General features: G+C 40.9%; 1 protein-coding gene and 1 long non-coding RNA gene across 6 annotated transcripts in view; one reads left to right on the top strand and one right to left on the bottom strand.

Moving 5' to 3' along the window:
* The window catches only part of LOC131443346 (uncharacterized), a 35,051-nt gene that overhangs the window by 5,700 nt on the left and 13,417 nt on the right, over positions 1-15,934 (bottom strand). The window lies entirely within an intron of this gene.
* LOC131443345 (triadin-like) lies at positions 879-14,077 on the top strand. 5 transcript variants are annotated; one of them, XM_058612881.1, is made up of 7 exons: positions 879-1,287; positions 5,883-6,081; positions 8,654-8,695; positions 11,450-11,494; positions 12,515-12,562; positions 12,710-12,829; positions 13,833-14,077. In XM_058612881.1, the coding sequence occupies exons 2-7, from the start codon at positions 5,895-5,897 to the stop codon at positions 13,853-13,855; spliced, it is 465 nt and encodes a 154-aa protein (XP_058468864.1). In that variant the 5' UTR covers positions 879-1,287; positions 5,883-5,894; the 3' UTR covers positions 13,856-14,077. The 5 variants fall into 5 exon arrangements, with proteins under 5 accessions (XP_058468864.1, XP_058468863.1, XP_058468865.1 ...); XM_058612880.1 differs by having other exon boundaries at positions 12,710-12,859; XM_058612882.1 differs by lacking the exon at positions 8,654-8,695 and having other exon boundaries at positions 12,710-12,859.

Below are 15,934 nucleotides of genomic sequence, written 5' to 3'. Positions count from 1 at the left end.
TCCCCCAGCCCTCAGCCCCCTCTGTGTGCCCTACATATAAAGCAGTCCAGTCCTATGTTAACACCAGCTGCTGTCTGTACCTCTAATTATAGCCTGTGCCGCGCAGCAGCACAGGCTCCCAGGGCAAGACTGGGGTTCAGGTTACACCTTAGCACTGCTAGGTTACACACACACACGCACACACATAGACCTTTAAAGTGGGTCTAAAAAACAGGTTCTGGCAGGGCTTTAAAACTCACACGGGGCTCAATTAGATATTTTATTTACTTATTTACCCCTGACTTTGACCTCCGTTTGACAAGGTTGGGCACCGCGGAGGAGGATACAGTATATGTTTCCCCTTGGAGGAAGATGTTTAAAGTTCTAAGTAGTTAAGTTGTTGTCAAGGGCACAAAGTGAATATATTTGCTCTCTAGACAAAGTTGTGATACAGCAGAGCTGCTGCTGTTGTTGTCGTCGTCGAAGGACCCACCTGTTATATGATATTATTAGACCATAATTAAACACATAATGGACTTAATTAAAAAAAAGGAAATAAATGAATACCTGGTCCACATTATCGGTGTGAGGGAATAGCCTTGTTAATTTGAACAGGTCAGTCCAGTAATAAACCTCTCAGAGGAGGAAACACCAACTAGAACCGTGTCTTCCTCCATCATTATACCGTGATTAATAAGCCTGGGTTTCTCAGACTGCATGTGAGACCTTGAGACCTTTGTCTCCTCACTTCTCTCTCTCCTCCTTTTTTTCCCCTTCTCCGCTCCATCGCTTGATCTTTGCTACTGTGCGGTCTGTTTTCCCCCCTCACCCCCCGTTTCTTCTTCTAAAATCTTCCCCCACCCCTCCCTGATTTTATCTCTCTATTTTGGACCCTCAGAGGGGGCAGGGTGGGTCAACCCTTCTCCCTGTTTCTCTCTCTCTCTATGTGCCTCTCTCTTTCTGTCTCACTCACACTCTCTCTCTCCAGCAAGTTATAACCAGGACTCTCAGATACTTTGACGCAAAACCTTCAAGAACAACTTACTTTGGAAATACAATGAACTCTATAAGCTGCCACTTTTCTTCTGCGGGGAAGGTTTTAGTTTATTTTTAGGCCCCGTGTGATCCAGCTTAATACGACCGCTGTGCGCTTTCCGCTGCCGGATTTGAGTGTTGCCTCGGTCTTAGTTTCTCACATTCAGCTTGGGCTAAAAACAAGTGGAGTTGCATTTGTTTCTATGGTAACACTGCATTTCCCCGAGCCTTTGAAGAACTGAAGGTTATCGCTGAACATCCAGCAGGTCCAAGGTACGGTACAACAAAAAATCCATTTCACTCTGGCTGAACTTAATAATGATCTGATCGTGGTGTTTGTGAATGTTAAAGGTCAGATGACAGGTCCATACAGGTGTTCATACTTATTGTCATTTAAAAATGCTTTCATTGGAACTATACTGTATGTCGAGTGAAATGTTGATGTTTTTGTCCATAATTGTTAATTGTGCATTGTTAAACTATAATTACTGGGAAGTAATCTTAACATTGCCGACCTAAACATGATGGTGCTTAACTCTCTCACACTCATCGCTAAATAGATCTGGCTAATTGTGACATCCAGTAGAGTCCATTGATATATTATGGGCCATGGTGTTGAGATGATCAGCCCACACTCCAGCTGACATTGTCACTCGATCCATGCTAATCTACATGAACGCTTGACATGTTAAATATTGCCTTCAACAAATGATTTCTTGCTTAAATGTTGTGTGTATCACTGGCAGATTTACAGAAGTTATTTGTTGGCGTACAAAAGTATCAACCATTTGAGAAGTAAATGGTAAACCTTTTTTTTGTTTGTTTCAGATGAGGTTGTAGCTAATTGTTAGTGACAGACCATCAAAGATTCTTTGAGTTTAAGTCAGGGGCAGACTTAAAGTAGAATTCTTATTCTCACTGCTTCTTTCCGATAATGAAAAGTGTAATTATGGATTTGTGTAACATTGTACCATATTGTACTCTTCTACAGGGGTGTCTTGGGTTTAGTCTTAATCTGCAGCAAAATAAAGTCCCTTTAACGCCGAGCGTATCACTGACGACGCGTCTGTACATGTGCACTTTCCATTGCCGTAGTTATGAAAAATTTCCAGCGGTTTCTGAAAGCTGAGAAGTTGCAACTGCAGTGTTTTTCTAAATAAACCTTCTTTGTTTTTCTTCATTTTAAATTGTTAAAACAGTAAATTGTAAATAACTGCCAGGTACCGGAAGCTGCTCTGGAAAAAAAGGCAAAAGCACTTAGTTACAGGACATTCTCTGGTCCTTTTTATGGTTAATTTAATCAGAAAAAGTCCAGACGGACATTTTGAGGGTAATCATTAAATGTGCTCACCAACATTCTCCACAGTCGACAGTGAAGCAGTGAGTTGACTATTTTGTCAGACAGCTGTGTGCGAAAGGGCCATGCGCTCATGACTCATGACTTTTCTTTGTCACCTTCCATTCGCCCTCAAACGCCGGACAATAGCCCGTGCCCACATTCCGCTCATTCTGCTCATTCCTTTGCTGTGAAGGAGAGAGAGAGAGAGAGCGAGAGAGAGAGAGCGAGAGAGAGAGAGAGAGAGACAGCAACAGCCTGTGTCCTTGTATGTGTTAAGACCGTGCAGAACTGGTGGCAGCAACAGGTGGGCCGGGTCATCTGCATGGCTTTAAAGAGAGGACAGACTCATGGGACACCAAGTTTTTTTGCAGGGTGTGTGACTCTCCTGTTGATCTACGTGTGCAGGTGTGCAGAGGAAGGCTGAAGTGGACGATTGCGCACACACACACACACAGTGCAGCTTTTCCTCCTCTGTCTGCTGCGAGGTTATTTCCACTTGTACTCCAGCCTTTTATCACTGCAACACTGGGACCGTTTTTACCTGCTGTGGATCAATACGTCGGCCTGATCAGCCCATGCCAGGGCTTCACTTGATCAATGGCTTTTATATCACAAACACACGCTCAGACTCGGCTCTGACTTTTAATGGACACACACAAGCACACACACACACACACACACACTTGTTGTTGCTCACCAGATCAATGGCTTTTATATCACAAACATGTGCTCAGAGGCACACTTGGCTCTGACTCTTAACACACCAGTTGTTTCACACACACACACACACACACACACACACACACAAATGCACATTTCAGTCTGTGTGGAGAAATTATGTTAAATTGATTTTGTAGTTTGTTTTGTGAACACTGCAACAGAAAGGTCACCTGGAGAACGGCTGCTGCCGAATCCAAACACATCGACTCTGCACATTATACAACCACCAGATGGATGGATGGATAGATAGATAGATAGATAGTCTTAGGATATTTTTTGTGTGGTGATTAAAACTCTTCCTGTTTGCATTCAGACATTCTTTGAACTAAGAGAAGGAAATTGTAATTTCCGAGGATTTTAGTTTGAAACTAGTCTAATATCTAATAGAAAAAAGTCTAGTATCATTGTAAGTGCAATGTTTTATGTATTTTCTCTACATTTCTGATTGTCTTGGGTGTGAGTGCAAAGGGAACAGATGTAGGGACTATGTACCTTGATGTGAGAGAAACAGCATCCAAACCACAACCTAATTCTCCATTCAGTGTCATAATGAGTGTTGTTTAATAGCACCGCACACAACACACACCTCTCCTGGCTCTGAATCCTTCAGCGGACACAAACTATTTCATATTTCATTCCTGTTTTAATTCAAAAACATCAAACCAGAGTAACTATCGTGTCATATTTACAAATACACCGCCGGAGAGGCAGGAACGAGAGAACAGAAAGAAAAATTAATCATCTCAGGCCTTTTGTCACATCACGCTGCCTAATCAACACAAACAACCCGACGTGGGCACGTACTGTAATCACGTTAAGGCTCAGCGGCCCACACCGTCACACAACAACGGGAACTTTCCTGTGAGAAGTCGTTTGTCTTACAGAGTGGATTTTTCCAGAGTGAGATGGAATTTAATCTCATCATCACCTCAGGTAATCCTTGTTCTCTTGCCACTCTCCTTCCCCGTGCTCATCTCTCCACTTCACATCTCTCATTCTCCTCCTTCAACGAAAAAATCAAAAAATCACAGAACATATTGGAGTGATTTACCAACAACCTTATGAATTAACAGTCGCTCAGTGCATCAATCAAAAGAAATGAAATAAAATGAAAAGTGTATAGTTGTTGCACATACTAATGATGATGACGCACGGATTAAAGTTACACACACACAGCCCAGCGGTGAATGTCAATATCTTTCCACACTTATTGTACCGACGGCACCATGACCTATCGTCCTGCACTGTACGCAGCGGAAAGCTTTAGGGGCAAATAAGACCTTGCACTACAACAATCCTCCCAAGGTTTCTGTGTGGATGTGGAGTTGAGTTTAGATGCTGATTTTTTTTTTTTTTTTTTTACTTTTGTGAGAAAAACGGACAATTTGTTGCTGCAACACAACTCAGAGGAGACTGCACCATGTCAACACTAAACAACTTCACTTACTGGTTGTTGTTTTTTTACAGATAGTGGAATTGTTCCTTGTTGCTGTTCCTGACACAGATATTGCCTTTTTGTCGTCTGGAGACAACTGTATTTTATATAAAACTCACAAAATAACAGCTTCTTTTACCCATTTATCATTTTTAAAGTATGGAAATTGTTAACTTTTCGTACAATATTATGCAAACCATAGGAAAATGGTTGTAGCAGAGGGGGAGACTTTTTGACAGAAGGGATTGTTATTCATGTCTGAACTTCTGCATGAGACTGGGGTCAAGCCACCAAAAGCACTCTGACTTAGGCCTGGTGCACGCGTAGGTGGGTGTTTTACAAAACTCCACACATTCAGGAGAGGGATTGAAAGAACTTCTTCCATAACAAAAATAAAAATAAAATAGCACGTTAAATGCCCTGTTAGCAATGATACAGTAAATCTAGCACAAGTTTGGCTATGTCCGACTCATTACACAACTCCCACATGTGAACACCTTAGGTCTATATCTGTCCCAATGTAAAGAAAAAAAGCTTGGATTGGTGATGGATAAAGGAATTTGTCTTTGATTTGATTCCTTTGTCTTTATGTTTATTTGGCCATAGATATTTCTTTAGTGTTTGTAATGTTCAAAACACATATTTTTCGAACTATGTTTAGGGATTTCTTTAAGATATACAGCCAAACACCCTGGAAGAGTTGACCCCTCTTTGTTGCGGGTTGTTTGACTTGATGGTATTTTGTATAATCTGATGCCACAGATTTGTACATTAAAAAAAAGAAAACCTCCGGTATTTAATTAAAAAGAGAATGTAAGGTTTGTCTTCAAAACTAGATTAGTGCACGCTTGCTGCTGTGGTTTGATGACAGTAAACGCCCACAATCTTCCCCTAATGTTTATACTGAAGAGGCTGTGATTGGTTGCCGAGCAGCAAAAATAGATGACACAACATCATCACTGAAAATATAGCAGATTCATTAGGTATTTTCCCGACATGCTATGGATATGTTAATGAACACTTCGCCCCATTGTTGGAAAAAAAAAAAACACAAACATAATTTTCAGCCGCATTGTGTTTCCGTCAATACATGTTTGCTTTTGCAGATTACTGCTTTAACAAACATCAATTGTGGAAGACAGAGGCTGCTGGAGGAGTTTTTCTGAGAGAGAGAGAGAGAGAATAAAAAATCCTTTCATTGACAAAGACATCAGCATTTTTTTCTGCTTAACTAACAGGTTCTCTTCGAATTATCCAAACCGGCTTCAATGAGTGTTAAGATATTTATGATTTTTCTTTTGTTGATGCTGTAAGATTTCGAAAATATTGACCTAGATTTGAAGGTAACTGTTCTTTCTACCCTGTCTCACGCAGCTTTCTTCGACAATGAGCAGCCAGTCCAACGGCGGGGCGGCGATCCCCTCAGCTCGGAGCAGTGCGAGGTCATTTATGGACGATGTCATTTTAACCTTTAGCTCGCCAATGGCTTGGCTGCTGGTTGTGGCCCTGATCCTCACGTGGTCGGGCGTAGCCATTGTTCTATTTGACCTGCTCGATTATAAGACTCTCACAGGTAAGAAATTCGAATTGAACAGATTTTTCCATTATTTACAGCATTCTATAATGGTTTTAATCTCATACAAATGTGATTTTAATATTTTTGGACTCTAATGACACTCTCCTCCCACTCATGTATCACCCATTTTCCAACATTTCCATCCACACATTTCACAGCCTCACAGACATTTTTGAAGCAGACTTCAAAAGTGGCCATGCTCTCACGAAGGGCCGTCATTTTCGAGCACGTTCAACGCGTCGGGTGATGTGATACGTGCTTGAACCTCGGCTGGTGTTTTAAAGCGGCGCGTGGCGTGTTGAGCAGTCACTTGACTCGATGAATGCATCGAAAATGACACGCTCCTGTTCGGGAGAGCATTTTTCTCTAACGTTTGACATTATACAGTATGTACCGCTGTAGTATCCAGCTGAGTACATGCTGAGGTCCATGCACTCCTCCTCATCTTCACAAGAACATCTGACTCATACACTCAAAGAATGGATTGAAAAGAAAACTCCATAGAAGGTGGATGGAGACTTCTTTGATAATCTACAAATGTAACGTTGCCGCTTTGCTTCGTTCTATACCATATAGGTCTTATTTGTTTTGAGTGATCAGACTCCATTCCCCCTCCTGATCATGCTTTAATTACTTAATTGCCACGAGATAAGAGAAAATGAATTTCCCAGAGACTGCAGTTAGGTTAAAGACCGATTCATTTAAATGCAGCTGTAGCAAGATATCGCCTTCAAACATTTTCCAGGTCTGCCTAAGTCTGTCTGCTCGCTGGCACCGTGATCGGGGCTTTACAAAGCTCCACAAACCAATTTAGTTTTATCTGGAGATAATGAGAAACATCTGATTACAGTATAATAAGATGGGGGGAATGAACAACAGTCACTCTCTTGTGCTGCAGTTGCAGAACACAGTTTTCTTTTTGTAAACACAGCATCTGGGTTGATTTCCCAAAGAAATAAGAGGATAAATGTGGCCGTGCTAATGTGAATCCACTACAGTTATAAATTACTTTATGGCTCAGACTGAGGAAGTGCAATTTGATTATTATAAGTGTACATATGACTATTTTACCTGTGGGCTTATTACTGCAGGAAATTACAGGGTAGGTACCTTTTTTTTTATTAAGTATTCCTTAACCCTTAGTGCTCGCTCGACACAGATCACACAACTCCTTATATGGACATCCTGAGGATGTATGTTTATAGGTCACATTTACTGTCACAAAACTGTGTTTTTTTGTCTTGCGTATGTGTTGTTGAGTCAAAGTTATGATCCGTTTTATATCTCATATTATTTTTTCAAAACCGGGCGCAATAATTGCGCAAAAATCACAAAATAGACAGTTTTTCTGTTATTTTTGTTCATAAAAAACGAGTCAAGTGAAATTTGAGCTGTGACATAATTCCAAATTTCACACATTCAATCGGATTTTAAAGATGTTTAGTATTTTTTGCTGAGGTGTGTTTATATAGTTGGTGAAAAGGATATAAGACAGTCTATATTGCACATTTGATAGACTCTGAATACACAGTTTAGCATAGTCATGGAAAAAAAGCAGCCTAAATGCTCTGTGTTCTAAGGGTGAAGAAATCCTCCCATGCAATAAAAGGATATCAGTTGCTGTAATTGCATGAGAAGGGGATTATTTTCTTTTCCTGCCAGAAGGGACTCAAGGAAATCGGCCACTGATTGTCCTTTAAATGTGTGAGCATATGCATTTTTGTTTTTAAAGACAGACTAAAAAAAATCTACAGATAATATAATCAATATAATCAACAGGCACTTTTGTATAGGTTAGAATCTGTAGAGCCACTCTTGAAGCACAACATAGTTAATTGTATGTTAATTATCAGTTGAGTAAGTGTCAAATGATTATCTGTTGACATGATATTTAATACCTGTTGATTAATAATGGAGCTAAAAATGGACTAAATATATCATTGAAGTTGTTCTTTTTTGCACCTTTTGATGAGACGCTGCTCTGCTTCCAAAAAAACCTTCTTCTATTTTTTACCGTTTAAACTAAATTAGTTACAAGTCTAGTTTAGTCATCAGTTGATGATGAATGTTTGAAAAGGCAGCATTTGTGGATAAATTCCATGAAATAAATGAATGTCATTTACTTATTATAGAAATAAGAAATGATCGGTTTCACTTAGTTGTATTGCGTCTTCTAGAAATACACACAGTCTGTCTGCGGCGCATATTAAATACTGCGGTGATCAAATCAGATACAGTGTCATGCACGGAGCTAAAAGCGTCGCCGTTTTTTATCCGACCACACAACAGAAAATCAATCATTTATTTTTGTCACGGAGCTGGTGCATTTCGGTGCTCGGCTAATTTACGAGTCAATTCAACTCATATCTATTCTTTGTCACAACTGCTTCACATCACCGCCACCATGTATGAGGACTATATGCTGCAGTGCAGCGATAGTCCTGCCTCACACATTCAACACACTCATCTGTAACACTTCTCCTCACTTTCCTCCTTTGTTCATCCCCCCCAAACCCCTTCACCTCTTCTCCATCCTCATGCTGTCAATCACCTGCCATCCCATCCAAAGAGTACACATCATACTGTGACGACCCCGTGTGTTTATCTCCTGGTAAAAACAACAACAACAAGCAAAGAAACATTAACAATCTAAACTGCGCCGCATGTTTTTCTCTCGCTTGCACGACAACGGCGCGTGACCGAGCAGTGGAAATCAAGATGGTCCTTGTCTTGTCTTGTCTTGTCCGCTGTGTGTGTCCAGTATTTCAAACTGAGAGCCGCTGCATTTGACCTTTTTCAAGGGTGGATCAACACTAAATCAGGACATAACCTTGCAGTGGGTGGAACCTTCACTCAGCACGTGTTTGTCACCAGCTGTCAAAAAGCTAAACATGTGCTGAGAGCCATGATTGTGCTGATTTGAGTGCCGTCAGGTAAAGCTATTGTATATGCGACGGACACAAGGGCTCTTGAAGAAAACTGTTAAGTGTGAGGCTTCTCCTGCCTGGCATCACCTACTTTATATTTCTGCTCTAGTGCAGTTTAGTCCCTGACATGGTCCTCTCCATGAATACCAACTATCCTGTAACATTGACTTTTTGCTGACAAGTTTTACAAAGTTACTGTAGCCATCCAAATTCCTGCCTCATAGCTGTTTGCAAAGTTAAACACGTGTATATCTGAAAAGGAAAATGGACATGGAAAGATAAATCTTTAAAGTGACTTAGTGCTGATTTGCCCTTTGAAAAACGTTTTTTTTTCCAAATGTGTGTCTTGTTTTCTCATTTGCTGTGAAGAGGAAACGACCCGTGATTAACAGCCCTTAATCATTGCAACAGACGGATGACAAATGAATGGGAAACTGACGTTCCAAAACCTCACACGGATGGTTAAACTGACTGGAAAGAGCGAGTTTACGATCCATAAAATTTTACTGAACTAAACAAACCACTCAGTGATCTTTTGTGCCGCCCTGGAATAAATTAGCATTTGTTAAATTGTACATTTATTGGGGGTTTTACCGTATTTGTCACAAGTCTGTGTCAGTGCACGATAATGTACCATACAGTATGTGTTGCATTACTAGTGTGGACGCATGTTGTGAGGACCTATATCTGTTAACACCAAAAAAACAACTCCTTATAATGTAAATCCAAGGAGAATACATGTTTAAGTTAAGGTCAGGTTCAGTAGAAGTAAGACTTAAAGAAACCAGAGGCTTATTAATAACAAAAGGGTGATAAAGTTGCTTATTCAGATAATGTGTATGAATGCTGCGCCTCATGACAGCTGTAAATCTGCCGGTAGGAATTTAAGATTGAATCAATTGTGCAATTGTGGAGATTTACTGTCTATTTGGCACTGGAAGTGTTGGAGTTGATATTTCAAGAGCTCAGTGAAAATGGAATAGAGAGTCCGGGATGGAAATTGATTCATACATCACCCCGCACATCACACAGAGCTATCAATAAAAGTTTCAAGTCTTTTTCTCCAAGTCACAGAGAGATATTTCTGTCAGGGCTAATGATAGAGCTGAAGTGAGGAGATGTTTCCCTGTACGTTGTAGTTATCTTCCATTTCCGGAGGCAAATATTTGCAAGGTGACAATGACAAAATGCTGGGCTGCATTTTTAATCACAAGGCTTTTCTCCCACCATGACATTTCAATAAAGGCCAGTTTGTGTAAATGAAACAGCAAGGGGACATTTTTGGACAATGAAGAAGAAATGCAATTTGTCCTGTCGTGAAAAAGCGGAGTGTGTGTGTGTGTGTGTGTGTGCATATAAATGTGGAGACATACAGTACTTAGACATACCATTTAGAGACGTGCAGTAATTCATAAGAGATAGAAGAAGGTTGTTGTCTAAAGCAGCAGGGGCTGTCACAGAAGGAAAGACAATGGTTGAGAGACAGAGACAGTGGGCTGAATCAGTCATGTAAAGACTGTTCTTCCTCCTCTGTCAGAGAACAAGAAGCTGAAGTGTTTAAAATAAACTGGGGTGAGAACATTGTTAAAGTCACAAGAAGAACAGGCTGGATTTATATTCCACACATTTGTGAGTCTGAACCTGAAGAATGTTTACATCATCGTCATCCAGGAAGGAAGGAAGGAAGGACACAGGTAAGATCAGAGGAAGAAAGGAAGGACACAGGGATGATCAGAGGAAGAAAGGACACAGAAGATCAGAGGAAGAAAGAAAGAAAGAAAGAAAGAAGAAACATTTTCTTTTTGCCCCGACCCTCCTCTCAACTCTCCTCCAAGATTTTCATCTTCCTTTTTTCCTTCATGTTTTCTCATGTTGATGTGGCTGCTAAACTTTACACCAAACTAAAAACAACAACAAAAAAACAAAGGCAGAAAGGTTGGGAGAGAATAAAGACACATGAAGAGAAAACACAGGATGACAACATGAACGTAAGACGATGAGCAGAAATAGATGGAGATGAAAAGGGACACGGAGAGAAACCAGACTGAAAGAGGTGGAGGGCTGTCCTTCTATTCCTGATAGAGTGTGGAAATGTCAATCAAAGAAATGCCACCGCATTAATGAGCTGTCTGTGAGGAGGCCGTGATGACTCCTCCACACTTGGACAACAAACAGGCAGAGAGCTGGAGAGGGGCACATTAAAGAGATCCACAGAGACAACCAAAACAATGCATTTAGTACTTTAGAGCCAGGAGTTATCATAATACTCGCGGAGGAGCGATGAATGTGCTAATTCATGTGTTCCTCAGAGAGACGGATGCAAACACACGCTCGCCGCCGTGGCAGCTGTTGCATCACAGTTTGCTTTAACACCACTAACAGGATGTGTCATTATCTTCAAGGCCAGAGCAGTAAAGGCATTTTCTGGCTTATTACAGATACTGATGAGCGGCAAAATATTTGGGCGGCAAAGTCCCTCCGCAGTAAGTCGTACAGATCTGTGTGTGTGTGTGTGTGTGTGTGTGTGTGTGTGTGTGCTGTAGTGAATAAATACATAATCAAAAAAAAACAACACTGGTGTGAGTCTGAATGCAATACGAAGCAGATGCCGCGGCAATTAGTGGTTAATGAATTGTTCAAGAAGACGCTGAGACACACAAGCACACAGTTTGATCGTAATAATAATAAAAAAAAACTTCATGTCTGATGAGAAATCAGCTCACTAATGAAATCATTAAAGGTTAATGAGAGTAACTTTGTAATTAATCATCAAGCCTGCACTTGTAGATGCTATAATTATTGCATATGAAATGCCACTTGTTGTTTGTTTGATCAGAGTCCGGCAACACTGAGACAGGAAAATCAGAACAAAGTATAGATTTTAACTATGTATTATGATTATGATTTATTTAAAAAGGAGCTTTGTATGGTTAAACAGAACTCCCTTGGCAGGTCAGTCCAACACAAAGAGACATTTTACAGCAAACATAAAAGTTAAACATAACAAATAAAGCACATCATACGAAATATAATAACGAAATATAAGAAATATGCCTTACAAAAGCATAAATAAATCAAGTCATTGGGATATATTACATTAAGAGTAAAAACCAGTGAGGGTGATGTCAAGCTGAATCATCACAAAAGCTAGATGCGTTGTTGCTTGTTGCTGTGTCCTCCGCATCCTTCACTTCAGAGATAAGTCTGAGCTTGTTCTTTGTGATAAAACTTTGTTGTTTGTTTTGTTATCACGTTACTGCATTAGTGTCATGAGTGTGTGTAATCTAACGCTGCGTGTGGCTTCGATTGCTTGAAAACTAAACAAAACAGCAGTGAGACAAAGGCTGCTGCTCATTGTTCTTTTAAGTTTTGGGATCTATTGTCTCCTCTTTGTTTGCCCTCTCTCCCTTTTCTTTTTGTTTCCTTTATCCTCTTTGCAACCTGTAATTTACCCAAAGACACTGCGTCTGATAATGTTGCATTCATGGATCTCTCCATATCAGGTCTCCCTCCTCCTTCTGCCATCGCTAAGAGAGGTTTGAAGGGTAGAGGCAAGTAAAAACGTCTGTATACATGTCACATTCACTCAAGTATAAATAAATATTATTGTGTTTCCGTCCAGTCTGTATCCTTAACTCCACTATTTTTAGTTCTTTTGACTTATGGTGTGTTCATGTATCTACTCTGTTTTGACTCAGGTGGTGTTCGTCCAATGAAGTCCAGCTACGCTCCAATCACAGCTCCGGAAAACACTGATTGGTGGGAGATGATGTGGACGTTCGCCGCCAATTTGGTCGCTCCCGAGGAGGAGGAGGAAGGTATTCACCACCTAACTGAAACCCTCACATGTAAGAACACATCACCTTACACTCGTAACCCATCTAACCCATGAGGATTACTATTAATACATTAAGATGTTTAAGTGCACACAGGTTTGGAGTTCTCGGTGTCCACGGTGTCTCTTCAAAATCACTAAAGAGACACAGAAACTACTTAAGGGAAAAAACATGAAACAGCTGCAGATGTGTTGTCGTTTCAAATCTGTCTGCTTTGTAGAGGAAGATGGGCCCTTTTACATTTTGTACACAAGATCCTGCTGTTTCATAATCCGCCTGTGCTTATCCCACCTAACGTCTTGTTCAGGGAGAAGACTTTTACACGCACCAAACCATGAATGAAACATTTTCAATATTCTGTGGAAATAAAGGGGGGAACAAAATAATCTGCATGTCAATGTGGAAAAACCCTGTATCAAACTCTTCTCATGTTTATGCTAAAACCACATGTTTTTAGTGCAGTTTTGTATTGTTATAGCCCGCGGACGTGCACGTCATAGTAACGACGCGGCTGCAGAGTGTAATCACTCACTGACTAAACTGGGTAATAGTAATAATGAATATAATGCTCATCTAACCTGCAAAATTGTGCCACTACAATTGGTAGAAAATGAGCTTTTAATATTAGCTTCTTCAATTCAATTACCAAAAACCAGTGTTCCAGTCATGTTACCGTTAATTAAATGTAATAAAACCTTGACCTTGGGCAACACTTGCTCCCGTTCAAGTATTTAAGAAGACGTTTTTAAGGCCAAATCAGCAGCAGGTGATGATGATGAAACAAAAATTTATGAATAAAAAGGCAGCCTAACATTGATCATCACTCTCCATGTGTAGTAATAGCAGCCAAAGTGCTGTTTTGCTCCGGGAGAAAACATCACAATCAGTGGTTTGCATGTGTGCCACTCTCCCTCCCCTAACATTTACACCTGCTGTAGGCGTGATTGATGAACTACTGCGACTGATTTTCTCCCCTGTCATTCAGCCTTTCACTCCGAGGAGCTTTAAAAGAGAAAACGGGTGGCGAGAGGACAAAACACTGACAAGTATGAAGATGAAGAGTCGCAGAGAAGACGCCAAGACAAAAAGATACAAGTGTGCCAGGCAAGAGTGGACAAGATAAAGTGGAGGGATTGAAAGAGGGAGAAGCTGTAAAAAGAAAATATATATCACAGCAGTAGTTCTTTCTGTTGTTAACTGGAACCTGGTGAATAAAAACTGCCACTTTTACTTCCTGGCTTTTTGTTTCATTTGTGGGCGTGAGAGCAAATGTTTCAGGAGAAGAAGAAAGAATTATTGATGTAGTGAAGAGGAGAGACGAGCAATACAAGTTAAACAACTGAAGACGTATTTTCTACCATGTAACGATCTTACATGGTCATTACAGGTTATTCTACACTGAATTAAATCATCTTCATACACGTATTAGGATTATTTTGTGGGTAAAATCCTAAGCATTTACTCGTGCTCATGAGAATGGACTAGTTGAGACAGATTTAAACACCGACTAAAATTAAAAAAAAAAAAAAGGTGAGGAAAAACTCCTTCACATCATTGCATCATTGAAGTTCATAGTGTTTCTGTTATCTGGTTTGTGGAATTTCTCCATTTGGTTCAACTCCTCGCTTAACAATGACCAATCAGGCTCCAAGCTGCCAGGCAGGAAGATGAAGATATGCTAGGGAGGGTATGCAGGAGAAGAAACAGTGCACACTCCCTGTGGCAGACTCTAACAGGTGAGATTAAGAAGTAGATGACGGTAGGCGACAGAGAGAAAACACTAAACTAAACCCTCACAATTCATCCATCTTCTACTGCTTTATCCTGCACGAGTCCATCGCAGGGCCACATAGAGACAAACAACCATTCACTCTCACACCAACGGTCAATTTAGAGTGTCCAATTTACCTAATCCCCAAATCTGTCTTGGGACTGTGGGAGGAAACCGGAGAACCTGGAGAAAACCCACACACACACACACGGGGAGAACCTGCTACCTCCATGCAGAAAGGCCCTCATTCCGAACGGGTCATGAACCCTCACAATTCATATTAGCAAAAAAATAAACAATATTATTGACATTTAAGCACCTGATAGACTCGTAAAAATTCAACATATATATGATAATACTACATTTTATGTGTTGCGGAGGTCAGGAGGGAGGGAGGGAGCAGAGCATTCAGACAGTCAACTCAAGCTGCACCAACTACATGTGACATGCCTCATTCGCCACAAACACAAACCCATCCAACTCTGTGGTCTCTTTAAAGTGCAACACTTGCCATCCAACTCTCTCCGCCTGTTACACCATTTGCCACCTCGTTCCAGCGCCGCTGCCCATACTTCAGCCCCACCACCACCATCACCACCACACCAGCATCCACCTCAAGGCTTTGACAGGGGGCTTTAAGAAATTTGCTCACGCCCAAGTCAAATATGTGTGAAATGTATTCCTGCTGCAGTATATAGCTTAAACGCAGGTTGTCTGGCTGAAACGAGATAACTGGAGAGGGAGGTTTCAAACCAAAGTCGCAGTAGTGTGTGAGAAGTGGGGACTTCTAATGTTGAGACTGCAGGTTTTAAGCAAACACAGGACCCCTTTCGCTCACTCCTCCCTTTCCTTTCAAAGCATTTAAAGTGGAACTATGCAGGATTTTTTACCCTACTTTAACAGCTACGGAGTAATTGTGATGATTACATGGCTTGCTGCCAGGAGATTGGGGGGTTGTCTCCAGTCCCCCGACCATCTGTTAGTGCAGAGCCAGCCTTGCAAGACCCAAGGGGTCCTTAGAATCAGGAGATCTCACAAAGTCTCAGGTTTCGCAAGAAACAGGACTTGCATCACGGCACTATACTGTATACACACACACACACACACACACACACACACAGAAGCATGCAAAATGGATGCCTACCAGCCACCACCTGTGTTTGTCGGCCCCATTGAAAACGAATGTACATAGCCAGGGAAGGTGAAGGGAGGGGGAGGAGCATCAGCGATGAGTTTAATACGACAGTGAGAATAAAGCGATACACAATGGATGATTGGATGTTTATGATGGTGTAGTATAAATATTTACTCCAAAA

The sequence above is a fragment of the Solea solea genome, chromosome 17 (assembly GCF_958295425.1).
Source record: "Solea solea chromosome 17, fSolSol10.1, whole genome shotgun sequence".
NCBI classification, from domain to species: Eukaryota; Metazoa; Chordata; class Actinopteri; order Pleuronectiformes; family Soleidae; genus Solea; species Solea solea.
This window is presented reverse-complemented; position numbering and strand designations above follow the sequence as displayed.